General features: G+C 40.8%; 1 protein-coding gene across 8 annotated transcripts in view; it reads left to right on the top strand.

Annotated features, from left to right (window-relative positions):
- Positions 1-87: 87 nt before the first annotated feature.
- SFI1 (SFI1 centrin binding protein) overlaps positions 88-16,864 on the top strand; it is a 34,285-nt gene continuing 17,508 nt past the window's right edge. For 2 of the 8 annotated variants that reach the window (XM_066978877.1, XM_048064090.2), the window contains exons 1-13: positions 88-220; positions 1,860-1,943; positions 3,669-3,845; positions 4,845-4,916; positions 7,023-7,130; positions 7,428-7,522; positions 9,006-9,123; positions 9,370-9,472; positions 9,919-10,075; positions 10,844-11,005; positions 11,537-11,607; positions 12,032-12,124; positions 12,509-12,606. In XM_066978877.1, coding sequence (XP_066834978.1) covers positions 1,924-1,943; positions 3,669-3,845; positions 4,845-4,916; positions 7,023-7,130; positions 7,428-7,522; positions 9,006-9,123; positions 9,370-9,472; positions 9,919-10,075; positions 10,844-11,005; positions 11,537-11,607; positions 12,032-12,124; positions 12,509-12,606 — 1,274 coding nt within the window. In that variant the 5' untranslated portion in view covers positions 88-220; positions 1,860-1,923. Of the gene's footprint in view, positions 221-337; positions 514-1,004; positions 1,226-1,277; positions 1,497-1,518; positions 1,752-1,859; positions 1,944-3,668; positions 3,846-4,844; positions 4,917-7,022; positions 7,131-7,427; positions 7,523-9,005; positions 9,124-9,369; positions 9,473-9,918; positions 10,076-10,843; positions 11,006-11,536; positions 11,608-12,031; positions 12,125-12,508; positions 12,607-16,864 lie in introns of those variants that run through there. The other 6 variants (XM_066978883.1, XM_066978880.1, XM_066978878.1 and 3 more) reach the window with 6 other exon arrangements.

The following is a 16,864-nucleotide window of genomic DNA, read 5'->3' as shown; positions in this document are numbered from 1 at the left end:
CTGGCTCCCCTCAGCCGCCGTAACCGGGGCCTTCCGCCGCCCGCCCCGCACCCATTTAACGACCCGCGCGCAGGCGCGGAGCCGAGGGCTGGCGGCGGGGCTCCCCCGCGCGGCGCCTGACTGGAAAAAGGCGCTGAAGGGAGCGGGGCCGCGCCGCCACGCCGCTCGATGCGGTGCCTCACGGCGAGCCCCGCCGAGCAGCCGTCGCTTTGCCGCTGCGGTACGTGAGGGAGCCCGCGGGGAGCGCCGAGGGCCTGCAGGCGCTGAGGGAGGGCAGCCCGGAGGGGGGGCGGGCAGCGGTAGGGGTGCGGGGCGGCGGTGTGAGGGGAGGGCGGGAAGCGGGGACCGGGTCCTGTCAGTCAGTCAGGGCTCCGGGCCCCGTCAGCGGCGGCCCCCCGTCAGTCAGCGCCCCGGGCCCCTGTCAGCCCCAGCCCCGGCCCCAGCCCCGGTGCCAGCCCGGCCGCCGAGAGGAGCGGCGGCGCCTCGCTGAGGGGCGCAGACCCGCGGAGCCGGGTGAATAAAAGCGGGGCTGCGGTGAATAAAAACGGCGTGGTTTTTTTTAATTTATTTTTTTTATTTTTCCTTTTGATCTCCGGTCGAAAATCGGCGTTACAAAGCGGAGTGAAATAAACAAACGTTCCTCGGTTTTGCCTTGCGAGGCGGGGCGCTGCGTTCCGCGCAGGACTCGTAGCAGGGGGCTCACCCAGCGCCCTGCTGGGGCGGCGGGGCGGCGCTGCACGGCCGCGGGGGGAGCTGCCTCCACGTTCCCCCGCTGCCTCCGCGGGCGCTGCCCCGGCGGGCCGGCACGCCGCTTCGGGCGGGGAAGCGTGTGCAAGGCACCGGCTGTTGCCCGCGGTGACCGCCGCAGCCGCTGCTCCTCCCGGCGGCGGCGGGTCCGGGGCGGGCACCGCTCCTCCGCCGCTGGGGGGCGCTGCGGAGGCGGCGCTGCCGAGGGCGGCGCTCCGGCCCCTCTCGGTGGCGGGGGGCGGGGCTTAGCCCTGAGGCCCCGCCCCGCGTCCCTTCGGCGGGCTCCCGCCCGGGGCTCTGAGGGGGCTCTGGGGCGGCTCCTCGTGAGGGGAGAGTCCCCGGCCCGCAGGGCACTGAGGGAGGCTGGTCTAGTCCCCTGTTTTTCTGGCGTTCCTCCACAAGCACACCGAGCCATTAGGTTCTGGCTCGCTGCCTCTAAGGGGTTTCGTCCGGGAGAGCTCAGGTCGGCTGCAGTGAGGTGTTTTTTTTTTTCTTTTTTCTGTCACAACTTCAGCCTTGCTTGCAGCAATTTACATGGTGGATCTCATGTTTACAAGTAGGCGGCTGGTTATAAGTTCAGGTGGTTTCACAGTCCTACTTCCTCTGAGGCCTTTGGCAGGTGTAAGGCGCTGTGTATACAGAAGGATTTGCTGCAGGTGGCAGGAACTTGCTATTTTCTTAATTTTTATCTTTTTGAAGGCAGTGGAGGCCAGTAGTTTAAAAACAAAGTGAGAAATCAGTTTGGGCAGGTACTGATTTTCTACACCTAGACTGTTGATTTAGTTCTGAATTGGGGAACATAACTTCCAGTCATCTCCATTTTCTACCATCTTTCCAGCACAGCTTTAGCTAGGCACAGTTGCTGGTTTAAGATCCAAACAGTTGTGCCTGTCTGTTACCAACGGACTGTGTCAGCATGGTATTGTTCAGGTCAGCAAGGCTGTGCAGATGGATGCTTTTCATATTAAACACCTAGAAATGCACAGTGCACAATTTGTATGCAGGTTGGGTGAGACAAATTCCTGTCCTTCTTCAGAGAGTGCATTTAGCATAAATGCATTTGATAAATTCATGACAAATAACAGGAACAATTTATTTTTTTTTATCCAAAGCTAATAAACAACATTCCAGGGCAGCAAGTGCATTTATTTACTGCAGACTTGGAACTGTAGCAAAATGGAGAAATCCCAAAGCAGGTAAGTAATAATAGGATGCTGTCTTGTTAAAGACCTTGGCTACTTTTTTTTGTTATGACATCTTATACATTCCATGGGATAGCAGAAAGTTATAGTCTCCGCGGAATGTTATTAACCAGAATGTGTTCCTCTTCTAGATAAATAATAATAATAATTAAACAACAACAAAAGGCAAACAAAAGGATGACTTTGTGGGGGTTTACGTTATCGTAGCACTATAGTATAAAAAAAAAATCTTTCTTGATCCTTAGACTTTAATGCAAAGCTTCTACATGTTTTATCAAAGCTTGAATACTTGCCTTTGGAACAGTTTGGAATGTTTTAGAGGTAATTGGACCTAATAGACATGTACAAAACCTTAGGCTGAAAACTACTTAACATAATTTTACAAGACCCTTAAACCCTTCTCTTCAAGGTGCATACAGTTGCCTTTACTGCATATCTTTATGTGCACAGAATTCTTTTGTCTTCCAGATGGGGCCTACCTCTTTCAGAAAATATTCAGACAATATTTTATAGGAGCAGAAGGATTTCTGTCTCTTGCAAAATATAGGTCACTTTCTTTTGTTGGTTTTGTTTTATCTCCTTGCAGCTGGGTGGAACAAGGCAAAAATACTGTTTCCTCCTAGGAGGTTTTAACTAATAAACTGTAGGAAACTGCGTTGTTTGTTTGTTTTCAGTGATTTATTCTTCATGCTGTGAATGCTCGTTCTGTTGAACTCCTGAAACTTATTAGCATGGATTGTTCCAATAACTTTGTGGAAACAAGATTGTTTTTTTCTAACTGTAGCCATGTTTTTTCTAGCTCAGTTCAGGCAGTTACTAGGGTGAGATTTGAGACTGTTCTATTCTGTTGCCTGTTATGGAGTTCAAGAATGTGTTTGTGGTTCTAATGTGCAAATTTTCAGGGTGGTGGCAGTATTTGTTTTGGGAAAGAAGCTTCAATACAACTGGTCCAGCAAGTTTTATCTGGTTAGATTTTTTTATTATTCTTGTTTTCAGGAATTTGTGAAGACAAAATACTTAGAATTCATAAAAACATAAGGTATTTTTCAGATCAGAAGTACATGTGGAAGTAAACTATATGATGGGTAAATATGCTTAATTTTGCTTTTTTAAGGATGGATTTGCGAAAATGGGAAGGTTTTTTTTTTATGAATAAAAAAAAAGTTCATTGAGTTACATTTAGATCAAAAGTTACATCTAGTTCAAATATAAGCAAGGCTAGGAAAGAGCTCCTAGGAAAAGTGCAGTATGTATAAGTCAATTTCCAGTTAAAATAATCATTGAGAAATTCTCACCTCAGTTCCCTGGTCCTCGAGATGGTTTTTTAGCTGTAGACGGAAAAGCTTCGTATGCTCAAGAATAAAAAGGCAGAAAAACACATTCAAAACTTTCAGCAAAGGCCTTAATTTTTATTGTATACACACACGGGAGAGGAAGCACAAATGTGTTTTAGTACCTTTTCATTTCAATTTTAGAGGAGAAGGGAATTGTCTGTATCTCGATTACACTGAGTTGTCTTACTGCTCATCCTGGGGAAATGGTCTTAACATTCCAGAGATGAAGATAATGAAAAATGCCTGACAAAGAGACAATAAATATGTTTTAACATTGTGTAGCTGTTAACTTCTATATGTGATTGTACAAATTTTTATAAGTTAATTTATTGAAATAATTCAGTTAATATAGCTTTACACAAAATATTTCTTCTTTTTCTTTAAGATTAAAATGCCTTGACGTACATGAAATCCAACCGCTACCTAGGCCTGAAATACATTCAGATGGGCAATCTGTTGCTTCCCAGCCTGACGGACAGTTTCAGGACAGAGGTCATGACTGTCTGCATCAAGCTGGGTATACCTGGAATCGAGGAAGAAGGTTAAAAGAATTCCAGATCAGGTGATAAGTACATTACATATCTTTTACTGAATGGAGCAGGGGTGGGAGTCACCCCTGAAGAAGTTTGGGTTTAGTAGTACAAGTGAAGGCTAAGGCAAAGGTTTTATTCACAGGTCTGTCAGGCAGTTCTGAAGATGTCTTGTGGTAAAGTGAAGACATGTATTAGCTCAAATTTCCTACATTTTTGATTTTCTAATGTAAACAATGACTGTTTAACACTGTGCGTTACTAGAGGACTGCCAGGTATAATAATGTAGTCTTGCTCTCCTCTTGTGTTTCTTTATATTCCTTTGTTGAAGGAATCTTGACAAAGATGGGATGGTAATTGTTTGGAGATCAAAAGCCTAGTACTTTGTTGAACAAATGGAGCTGATGTAGCAGCTCAGGCTTGCTGAAAGAGGGAGGCCCTCTTCATGGCTGTGTGCTTTAATCGCTGTGTCAGCTTTCGTGCTTATGGGGGCTATCTGTGAAGCAATTAACTCTTAAATCCATTTGAAAAAAAAAGTGATAGTATCACAGTCGTAGATGAGTGAGTGGAACAGGCATCTGGAGAAGCAGAACTGCTGTGGGGGAGGTGGAAAGAAGGAACATCTCCCTCTTTCAGGGGTAAACATTAGATTGGCTCACTGTTCTGGAAATATGTCTGACACAGCTGGTTGACCAGAGAAATAGTAGTGTTACTCTTCTAATCTTGAAAAAGGCACCCCAGTTAATCAGCAGACTGCTATTCAGTATCACTGAGTGTAACTGGGCTGCTTGAAAATACCTTGTCAGCTAGGTTTCCTAGGCAAGTGTGTCACTGACCTCATTATGTTTGTTGAGTAGACCTGTTAAAGGTACTAATTTCAGGGTGTAGATATTTTGTATATGCATTTGATCTCTGTAGAGTCAGACCCTTAGTGTTATTACTGAAACTAGCCTAAAAGTTCGTATTTTTACTGCTGCCTGGAAGTTAACAGTGGTAGAGTCCAAGGATGCTAAACTTTTCTTATATTCCAGATACCTAGCAAGGAAGTTCTTCTATCTGTGGGCAAAAAAGACATTTGGACAAGTTCTTCCTTCCAAAGCAAGGTAGATGAAGTTCCAGAAATTTAGATGTTTGTTGGTTTTGTGTTTTTTTTTTGTTTTGTTTTGTTTTTTGTTTTTTTTAGTATGGTTTAGTACTGTAACGTTGGGCTAAGAGACGACTGGCTGTCAAGAAAATCTTTGGGTGTCTTTTGAGATCATTTGAATACTTCTCTTGCTCCTGTTTTTTGTTTGTTGTTTTAATAGTTGTGGTTAAAGTTCACTAACCATATTCAGAGGACCTGTAGTTGTCTTGATGAAGTTGAACTGCACGTGCATACAAATGATAGGGTATGAATGTGACACATGCTTTAAATGTAATGATTTTTCAAATTTATAAATACTCTGGAACACAAATAGATCTCGATCTTCAGTTCATTTCACAGTTTGCAGTGTTGTTCTTAATGTGTGTATCTATATATGTTTTGCTACACTTTGCATCTGACTTCAAAATACCTGTAGCAGATGATTCATTTTTGTTGTTAGTGTTCAGCTACTAAAAATCGACACTTTTATACTCTTTTCTGCTTTAGTTTTAATTTGCATGTTCATTCTTGTTTTACCACGCCCCTGGGAACTGAGGCAGTTACCAGTGGAAAGACATGCATTTGTTTCAGTCAGAGTAAGATCAGGCCCTTTGTTGCCCAGTTTCACTGTACTCTGCTAAAAATATTCTGACTGTGCCTGCCTTAGTTGGTAAAGGGAAGCTGTCCTGTGAACCTTGCTGTTCTTGCTATCCCATATACTGAATTTGCATTACTTGCTTTGGCTGTGTAAATTCAGGACAATGTTTTTTTTTGTTGCTGTTGTTTTTTAGAATGAGTGGAAATATATTCTCTAAAGTTGAGAAAGAAATATAAGCAATAATTAAATGCCTTTTTAGAATCAGGAGTTGCCAGTTCTCCATAGCTTTTATTTACATGTTAGTTATATGTTAGTGCACCGAGTAAAAAATAAATGTATAGCTCATTCCTTTCTTTTCTTCTTTTTCTTTATTTTTTTTTCCTGCTTGAGTGCTTGGAATGACTTAGCAACTTGGGGTAGGTAGCTATGAATTGCAACTTGTGAAAGGATTTGTATGTTTCACTGACAAACATTGAGGTATTCTGGACCTAATCCTGTTCATATTATAGGCGAGACCAGTTTAATGAAGTTAGTCTGGGCTTCTTGTATGCTTTTTGTTTGTTAGCTTGTGTGTTTTGTGGGTCCTTCCATTTTCCTTCTCTCCATCCAAAATACAAACAGTTGAGAAAATTTTGGAAAGCATTCATACTCCAGCTGATGAAACTTCCACGTTTGTAAAATGTTGGTCAGGTCGTTTTGACCAAATAGAAGAATGTTTCAGAGAATATTTAAAAATAAAGAAGTGAATTGCTTGAATAATAGATGAGGACCCTTGTTTTTAGTTAAAAGAGAATTTTATCCTATGAGATAAGCGATCAAAATCCTAATTCCATCATATTGATTCTCTTCTACCTGAATTTTTAGTTGTTTGCAGTTCACTTGAAATGTAGCATCACTTCTTACCTGGTCAGGTGTGATAATTAAATTTGGGTGTAGAAGTAGAGGCTGTTCTTCTGGGGTTCAAAGGATTTGGAGGCCATATGTGACTTGTAAATCCATTTTGTGCGTTAGCATCCATGCAGAAGGAGAAGGTAAACGAATAGATAAACAGCTTCATTTTTGGCATGGATAATGTGCAACTTTCTGAAGTAGTTTTTAAGCTTATTTAAGTGTTCTCTGGAAAGATCTTACATTTGGGATGACTTGAGATCAGTATGCTGCTTCTAAGAACACGATGGAAATATCAAAGCATTATAAAATCTGCAAGCAGCTTTTGTATTTATTTTGATATGTAAAATATTTTATGTTAAAATAACTAAGACCAAAATTGGCAAGGAAAATATTTGCATCATTTAGTATTTAGAGCCAATGAACTGATTGCTTCTCGTCATACTTAAAGAGTCTTGGAATAGGGTGTCACACTAGGGTAGCATGCAATTAGATGCTCTTAGGCTTATCAGACAAAATGAAAATCTGCATTGAATGTATTGGTGGTCAACCTGGAAACATGTTTGAAGTTTCCCATGCCCAAATCTTTCACCTGCCTAGATGCTTTTATGACCAGAAGATTCTTCAAAAAACGTTCAGAGTGTGGAAGGAGCGGTGGCCTGTTTGCAGAGAAAGGAAGTTGATACTCAGAGCTGACAGCCATTACAGGTTTGTGAAATTGCTTTCTGTTACTGTGTGTATATAGCTATATGAGAAATTTTCCTTAGGTTCTGAAGAAGTTTTTAATGCCAATGAACGATTAATATAGTAAAATGATACATCTAGGTCAAGAGCAATGTCTTCACTGTTTTTTTAATATTCTCCCCCCCCCCTTTTTTTTGTTTCTTAGGATGCAGTAAAAATTTCTTATCCAGCATATCTTCAGAGTGCAGCTGAACTTAAAAGAATCCTACTTCTAGGCATTGGTAGCTGTTACATCAGATGCTTTTTTAAATTATTTTTCAGGCACTTACTCCACAATTTGATATTCAAGGCTTGGAGAGCTTACGTGTGCCAGCAACAGGGAAAGAGGAACAAATATTGTGTTGCAGAGTCTCATGGTAAGTGTAGAAGGGAGGTAATTACCTTTACTGGGGACGTGCTGAGATAGGAGTTTCCAAGGGAAATGTTTGCACAGAATCTCTGTCTCTTCCATATTTCTGTGTGTTTAACTCCCCTACCCTATGGAAGTGCAATGTTTTTAGGTACAGATGGTTGACTGTCTAGAACTGGCAGGGGGGTTCTTCTTGATGTGCCACTGTGTAGCTATGTAGCTAGTTAGGGGCGTCAGCAAATAAGCTTAAGGGCCTCTCCATCTGGTCTCAATTGCATTTTTGTGTTTGTTTTTAACTTTATCACAATATGTGTTCAAACAGATAGCTTTGAATAGAATGTGTTATTGGAATTCTTCATCAACTGTGCCTATAGAAATTAGAGCCTGATTCCTCATGGTATAAACTTAGCCACACATATTCTACCTGTATTCACTATTCCTTCCAGCTTCTGCCATGCAGTTGAAAAGAAACCCAAGCTTTTGAAGTGCTCCTAGTCTTATACAGCTCCTTTCTTCTGCATTGGATTTGTCCTGCTGGTGAAGTTGCCTATATTGATAGCAACTTCCTTCAGTTTCAGGGAATATCAATTTCCATGAAAGGGAAGATGACTCCCTTTTAAAGATGATACCATGATTTTGTTCTGTGTTGATTTACAAAATAACTGGTCTCTTTGGATATGAATGTTGCCTTGGAATATTATGTATTCTGGCATCTTTGGAAAGAAACTGATGGACTTTCTAGACTAAAGTAATTACAGGAGCATCTGTGTGCTACTTAGTCAAAATAATAGAAAAGTGACCTGTTTTAAGGTGGGTCAAAATTTGATTTACCAGATCACAAAGAAATTTTCCAAATAAAAAAAGTATTTTTTGAGGTATAAATGTGAAGTAGCATAAAATCAGTGACATTTTTGATGATTTCTTTCTAATAACTTTGCTTCACTGATATCCGTTCTGACAAGCCAGACTTGTATGAGGCAGGGCAGCACACTGGATGAAGTGGTAAGCTGGAATTCATGACACTTCTGATTTAGCTGTGTGACTGGCTTGCTAAACAAACTTGGCTTGTTTCTGGTTGAGTTCTCTGTGATGTGAGAATAACGTGAAAAGTTACAGATGAACTTTTTTTTGAACTAACCGAAGAAAATCCTGCAATTCTCATTTAGGAAAATTGTTATGCTGAATGTTGTTATCCAATTATACATCCTGTCAGAACCGAAGACAAAGCAATGCCGTACTCTGATAATTCACACTGTTCTGAACAAGTGGCATGATCCTATCTTTGTTTCAGAGATTCTTGTCCATTTGACTCCCTTTGCCAAAGGTGGATGGTTGCAGCTGACTCTGGTGGCTGTCATTTCAGGGTTTCCCACGAGGTGTCACTGCAGGCTGGGGGCCTGGAGGTCGACAGCAGATGGTGTTTACAGGGTGCTTAAAAATGCCAAATTCTTGCTTGAACTTAAGATGCTGTAATTTTTTGTTTTGCACAGCAAAGAAGCAAAAACTGCTCAGGACCTGGCAGCATTGGCTGATTTATGTTGATGTTCGAAGGACAAAACAAAGTATGCAGACTGTGGCACTGGCATTCAGGGAAAGAAGCTGTTTGCGGTAAGAATGGAATGGAAACAGGCAGGGAGGCACTGACCACAAGGCTGTGTTTTTTAACCCGTGTTCTGTGATCTTTTCCTGTAGTGGCTTTGTTTCATGTTTGATTTTTACTTGAATTCTTCTAGTATGCCTATAGACTGTGAATTTAAAAGGTGGTTATTCATACCTTTTCCAGTGAGAGGAAGGTGTTTTCTTGCACAAAACTATGGAACCTGCTTTTGAATGTCTGTAACATTGCTTTGGCAGCATATCATGGGCAGTGTGGAGAAGACGATGCTATCAGAACCATGCTGGACGTAAAATGAATGTTTTGGCTCTGCAGCATTGGGCCCAGAGCCTACAGTTTCGAGTAAGTCCTAAGAACTCCTGCTGCTACCATTTCTAATGTTTAAATTGCACACAGATGTGACTAATACATTGCAGATCAATTAAAAAAAAAAAAGTTGGATTTCTCATGGGAAAAGCGTGAAAGCATCAAACAAAACACACACACACGCCAAAAAAAAGGAAAAATGTTTGCTGTGGAAATTCTTTGTGTCTCTACCTTTTCTGCGCTGATGCTGCTTTGGGTATTTTAATGGACTGGAGTGAGAGGGCAGGCTATAAATGTAGAAGGAATGTCAGGGTATAAAATCAGCCTCCTAAAGGATGGAGGTCAGGGTCCATGGTTTACTTGGGAAACCTCATTGCTCATGGCTTCCACTCTTGTACTTATGGAGAATTCTTTGTTCTACTTCCCTAATGTTGTCTGTCCCCCTCTCGCCCCTTGCTGGCCTCCCTCAATTGTCCTTTCAGGCTTGGTTGCAGTGGCGAGAGCTGTATTTATTCATCCAGAACGACAAGCAGAAGGAGACTAAGGCAGTAACTCACCATCTGCACATGGAATTGAAGAAAAGCATGGAAGCATGGCTGGGATACTTAGAACTCCACAGAGCAAAGAAATGTCAGAATGGTGAGTGAAAATTGTGAGTTAGGGCAGAATAGGGCTCAGCCCCCTCGCTTAGGGCACAGCGATGTTTATTCTAGGAGACACTGTGGTGCTTCTTATTGCTGCTGTCCCAACAGATGGTAAGATGCAACTTGGGCTGTACATTGCCACAGGCCTGGCTAGCTGAGGTTCTGTACTGAACTGCGAGGAAGATCACCTGCTTTCCATGTGATTTAAAAGAAAATGCTTTACTGTTCCCTTGAAGAAAACTTGCACATTGCAGATTATATTCTAAGATGTGTGAGAAGGATGTATTTGGGGCTATTATCAGTCAATCTGTGTGAAGATTTTCTTGGTAATTAGACAAATCGCAGCTCTTACAGAATGGTAAAGATTATTACACCAGTTCTTTTGTTTTTCCTTTGAAGTCACTGGGACAAGTTCAGACATTTGTGTGAATGCCTTTTGATTGGTGGTAGTGGAAAGACTTCAGCTTGGCTATCAGAAAACTAGTAACAGCAGAATACTGAAATGTGAGCTTGTGTCTATTGAACAAGTGGCACAGTGGCACTTGTTAAATCAAGGGAAACTCATTTCCCTTCTTGAATCAGTACAATATGTTTCTGCTTTAAAATTGCCTTTGTGATCAAAAATAAATGTAGTCCATAGCTGAGTGTTAACTGAATTCTTACCACCATTTTCCAGTGCTAGGAGCTTCTGTTGCTTCAGAACCTGAAATAAATGAGTCCAGGACAGGATAATTCATGAGTAATTTGTGTGTTTGTTTTCTAGAGCTAGCTCAAGAGCATCACCAAGGCAGGATAGTCCGTCAGTGTTTCTCAAATTGGCGGCAGTCATGGGAGTGCAGGAGAAGAGCACATGCTCACCAAAAGGAGATCGAAAAACTATCAGCGAGGATTGCTTTATGGAGAGCTTTTGCACGCTGGAAGCATTGTATCCATTTTCTATTGAGTTGCTAGCATTACTAAGGTTAAGAGCATTACTGCAGTGGGAGGATCTGGTTAATAAGCAGGAATATCATGTAGTAGCATGGGTAACAAATGTATCATTAGAAGGATGCATGTAAGGCTGTATTAACAATTAATAAAACTTGCAATCACAGTATGTTAGCCTTTTGATAGCTAAGAGCCTGCAGGAAAAAAATCTGCCTGCATATGATAAAAAAAAATCTGTCATACTGTCAGCATAAGTTACAATGAGATTGATTTTTATACTGTTCTTGTGTCAGAATTTTTCTTGAGCTGTCTTGCTGGCTACTACAGAACAGTGAATCAGAAATGTATTGCGTTAAGCCTGCAAAATCTAAAACCTGACTGTAATCAAAATATCTCCCTACAAATAACAGTGCAGGAAATTCAAATGTTGAAGTACATTTAGATGAAGATGTAGTTCCCTTCTGTGGGAGGAGGTTGTGTATTTATCAGGATGGGTGTTTGTGTAAAAGATGCTTTAACTCAGTAACAGATGTTGTGCTGTGTGTGGAAGAGAACCAGCAGTGGGAGCTGGCTGAAAAACATCACAGGCACCATCTACTGGTAAGAGCACCGTTACGTCACGTCGGGTGGAAGAGGTGGTGGAGAGAATTAAAATACTTGTGACTGGCATTGTGCCATGAACACTAACAATGGTGCAGGGGTATGTTTTCTGCCATGGTGAGTTTCCAAATCAGGTTTCCAAGTTCCAGATGTTACAGAATGCCAGTCGAATCCAGATGGGGAAGTTAGTTGTCTCACAGTAAAACCCTGGGAACGTGGAGGGGAATTTTAGTTTAGCTAGAGAAACAATGATTTGTGAGAGGAGATCGATGCATGGTTTCGTTGATGACAAGACTGTAAATTTTAGATATTGCAAGGAGTAGCATCAAATGTAGGTTGTCTGTAATATGCAGCCAGTTCTAAACCGATGTGTGCTTGCTGACTTGGATTTTGTGAAAGTTGTGTGCATTTATTTCTGTTACAGAAACTTGGGTTTAAGGGTCTTCAGCAGAATGTCACGAACACTCGTCTTCAGCAAATGAGAAAAAATCTATCATACCGTCAGTATCAGATTACAGTGAGTTTGACTTTGTACAGTTCTTGTGTCAGAGTTTTTCTTGAGCTGTCCTATTGGTGTCTACTTCCAGCTACAAAACATTTCTTATTAAATCAGTGGCTTTATTCTAAATGCTAATAACCACAGAAAATCTCTTGTCTGAGTCAACTGTCAATCTTAGGTATGTTATTTTAGTTTTCTGATTTTAATGTTTATCATGACTTTTTATTTTGCCAGAACAAATTATAGCAGGTGATAGAAGAAGTTTGTGTTATGAAACAGTGCAGCATGCTGCAACAATGGTTGCCTGCTGCATGCAGTTTTCTTAGGACACTTAATCTCTCTTTGCATTCTTTTCCTTCCTTTTATAGTTATGTTTTTAATATCTTTGTTGTTCCGTTTCAGATGCTGCAGAAGTTCTGGAACCTTTGGAAGTCCCGTTTGGAAGAGAAGGAGGAAGAACAACAGCAGGCCTTAACATCCTTGGCTCATGCACGTTACAGGTATGCAGAGAAATATTCATATAAATTTATACTAATGTGGGATTTGTGAGCCTTTGGTTCAGTTTTCAAATCTGCTAATACCTTTAGGAGCATGATCGTCTTGATGCAAATTGCTCTCATGTTTTCTGTGAATAATAGACAGTTGATAGCTCCTGCTTCTCTGTGAAGTGTGAGGGGGAGATGGATTAAGCCTAGCTATGAGACTCTTAATACTGGATACAAAAAATGGAAGTTGTATTGGTAAGAGCAGTAGGTAGACAGAGCTCAAAGTTCTTGCTGCTACTTTACTTTGGGAGATTTTCTGATTTTTGATTTGATTTTGATTTTGATTTTTGGATGAAGCTTAGCAGGGGAGAGCGAGACCTTTACTAGACGGGTCTGTGCTACTCAGTGCAGCATGCTGTCTTGTACAGTGCACAGATCGTGAAGCTAGAGCTGAAACTGAAAACATTTCAACCACAGTATTGTGGTGTTGCTCTCAAACAAATGAAGCCTATCCCCAAGTGAGCACGTTAGTGCAATAAACCACATAGATTTGCTTGGTTTAAATGAAGTGCAGAGTAACAAGGAAATGAAGGGAAGCCTTGCTGTGCCATGCATGCTTATAGGTGATGTTCTTTAGCTGTTTAGCACACCTCACATTCAAAAAGACATTTGATTTTTCTACAGTTCAGAGAACTACCTTGTGGCCTGATCAGAATCTTCCACACAATCAAATCTCTATCTCATTTCTTCTAATCCTCCCAGCAGGGTTGGTTGAAAGTTGTAAAACTTCTTTGATTAGGAGAGACTAATATTACAAGAGAAAGTGGTATACTTGGTTCTGAGTTAGAGTTGATTCATGTTTAATTTTCAGGGCATCGTTATTGCACAAATCTCTCAAGCTGTGGCTATTCTCATGTCAAGTGGAGAAAGTTCAGGCAGGTGTGGGGTCTCCCTAGTGTTTCAGTAGATTTTATTGTCTGTGGACTGCATAGGTGATAGTGGTTTTGCTGAGCATTGGTTATTGAACACAGTCTGCTACCATCTTTCTCTGAATCCTCTACTGACAGCTTGCTTTTATCATGCTCTGCAGGGCAGATGATGCTAATGCCATCTGAGCATCCGAGTCTAGAGGAACAATTGTAATTTGATTGTGCTGGCTTTTATGTTAGACTGCTTCAAAGTAGCCTCTTCAGGTGCAAGATTCAGAGTGAAGCTTGGCGTCTAACTTGGAGTGGATAACAGTGTTGCACATCATTTGGCTTGGTTTTGGGGAGGAAAGGTTAAAAGGACTGAAATTACAAATAGTTCTGCAATTTAGTCAGTTAAATAAAATAGAAAAATGATGTTCTGCTGGTCTGTTGTTGGTGAAGGGTAGCTTTTACATTTTTCGTGCATTTTTATATTTTTGTGCATTTTTTTATTTTTATTTTCTTTAGCAACTACTTGGATGGTTTCTTCTAATTCTTCCTTGCTGTAATAACTGATCACTAGGCATTGTCTTTTTACCCAATGCAGTTTTGGTTTTGATTTCAGGACCTCTCTTACAGTTCATGAACATAGCAATGTTCATAGTCCCTATGAATAGCACTGGATTACAAGAGCCACTGAATATCCAAACTAAATGATTACAAGCTACTTGTATCATCTGTTATTGCATTAATGAGGCACAGGTTATTTTGTCTTTCCTTGAGAGAAGTCATCAATGTATTTTCAATGTTAGAATCAAATCCATAAAGACAAATGTCTGTAATCTATTCTGAACTAACTAGGGTTATTTATTTCAGATAGTGTTGTTCTAAATCTCTTAGGAAACAGAGACTGTGGAAATCTTCTGAAAAGGAATCAGGCTGGTTGCACCTCTTTAGAGACAATAAGTCAAAACTAATAGACTTTTGGGGAATAAAATCTTGACAGCCTTTCAGGCATGGAAGTAGTTTAAGAGCTGTGAACAACACTGGAGAGAGATGAAAAAAATGTTACTGTTCTTCCACACAGACTTATGATTGTTCTTATGAAATCCGTTTGTTACGGATGATGTTTTGGGCTGCTTCAATGAGTCTTTAATAACTATAGGTTTTATAAGATTCACTTAGATTGCCTGATGAAAATAGAAATGCTCCTTGTAGAGAGTTCTTCAGGAGTCTTAGCTGCTTGTTCTTAATTTGTGGAAAACTGATTGCTTGGTGTCTTGACTTCAGGATCACTTTGGTTTTGTTCAGAGGTCACTGAGGAAATATTACTCTGGTTACCTACCTTACAGTCAGTTGCAGTATGTGCAGTTAGATTCAATATGAAACAAACAAGATATACCTGTAAGCTTTAATTTTGGCTCCAAGACCAGTGTGATACTCATAGGAATAGAACCCAAACTCACAATGATGATATTGATTGTTTCACAAGTGTGGTCTTGCGCCAAAATAAATCAGTTACAATTGCTAGAGTTACTCCAGTTTAAGTTAGCAAGATTGCCAGTAATTTCACACTGCAGTTTCAGAGTTGCTTGATGATTCTGCTTTCTGTTGAAGTAAACGGATGCAATGGGTTCTCATCACCTCTTTAAAATTCAGCCATTAGCCTTTGTCTCAGGGTATGATATATCTTACTGATTACTTTTATGGAGCCTCAGAAACGCCCAGCAATTCTAAGATTGTGCATTTGTTCGTTGTGGAAATCGGAGGGGGGTGGAAATACTGATGGAGAGAAAAAAATGTTCGTCTTTTCTGGGACTCCTTAAGGACCTTACCTTGGTTTGTATTCTTAGCCTTGGATTCAGTCCTAACCCTTCAGTTAGGGTCACAACTTCTCATGCTATTAAACCCTATCTCCCATTTTCTATATTAGAAAACTAACAATTTTTATTTTCTTCTCTTGGAAGGGTTATGTTTGGAAACATTCTTAGAATGAATCTCCTCCTGGGACACTTTCCTGCATAAACTGGGAGGGAAAAAATGTTTTTTTAACATTGAATCTTCTTTCCTAGTAGACTTGGGAGCTTACAGCTTTCATTTGCAGAGGACAGTCACATCCTCTGTTTTAGATTGCGGTGTTTCTGTCAGAAGCCTGGTTTCACAATTGAAAAACAAGCTGCAGGAAGCTTGGTTTTCATTGGATATTGGCTTGCTTTTTGGGAGAGTCACAAGTAGGTTTGGAGAGCATTTCTGCAAGCAAGTGGGAATTTTTCCACCCTGTGTTAGAGTGCAGAAGTGGTGCGTTAGCTTATCTTCTGCAGACAAGGAGAGAGAGAAGGCTGAAAGTCCCAGGAGGATAAGCTCAGTGAAAATGCGTTGTAGCATGAAATTACTGCAGTGTAATTTATGCCTCTCTCACCAGGGAGAGGATGAATAAATACATGGTTCAAAGGTTTCATCGACTCTGTAGCTGTACCTTGATTCCATAAGCCAGAAATATTTTTGAGTGCAATCTTTTCTCTTTAGAAGAGTATAAATGAAGTCTTGTTTCCTGAACATGCAATTGTAAGGAGTGTGTTCTTTGTTCAGAGGTCTGGGGCTGTTTTCCAACCAGATCTAAGTAGAACTTTCATGACAGTTTGCCAGCACTCAACTTCCCTGTTGATCTCTGATGCACTTACGTGCTGTTTCATAAGTCAGCGCCCCAGCTGCTGCATCTGGTGATCAGGAGATACCCCAGAAGAGCCATCAATTGAGATTTGTGACTGTCTGTAGATCAAAGATGCTCTTGTTGGCAGCTACCTGTACCCTCCAGAAAGACTCACTTAACTCATGTTGTTTACCATAAATTTGAAATGAGCTGTAATAGCTACCTACTAAAAATTAGCTGCTAAGAGTCCAAAACGTGTTTTGAGCTAACTAGAGAAGGGCTGGGACTTGCTGATAATCTAATTAATATACCCATATGACTGAGTTTTAGAAATAACAGATGTAGTTTTGAGTGGGTGTTAGTTCTACTAGACTAACTCAAACTTCTGGACTACGACACTTCTACCATGTGTGTTCTGTGTGAGAGTGTATAGTTCTTAATCACAAATACGTATTTGTTGCAACTTTGGGATGCTATTTGATAATAAGTCTTGTGCATCCCTGGGAGGGTGGCAGGCTAGAAAGGAAGGATTATCTCCATCTAGAAAGAAAAAAGCTTTGATATTGATGGCAACTAACTTTGCCTTGTTTATAAAAAGGTTTTGGTAGAATTCATTCAGTGTTGACACCAGACCACTCTGCTTTTTATTATTTGTTGTCATAATATTTTTCAAGTCCTATTACAATGTTTGTTTTTCTTTGTTAAAAAAAAAAAA

This window comes from Anser cygnoides, chromosome 17, assembly GCF_040182565.1.
Source record: "Anser cygnoides isolate HZ-2024a breed goose chromosome 17, Taihu_goose_T2T_genome, whole genome shotgun sequence".
NCBI classification, from domain to species: Eukaryota; Metazoa; Chordata; class Aves; order Anseriformes; family Anatidae; genus Anser; species Anser cygnoides.
Note: the sequence above shows the minus strand (reverse complement) of the source record. Positions and strands in the feature narration are given on the sequence as shown.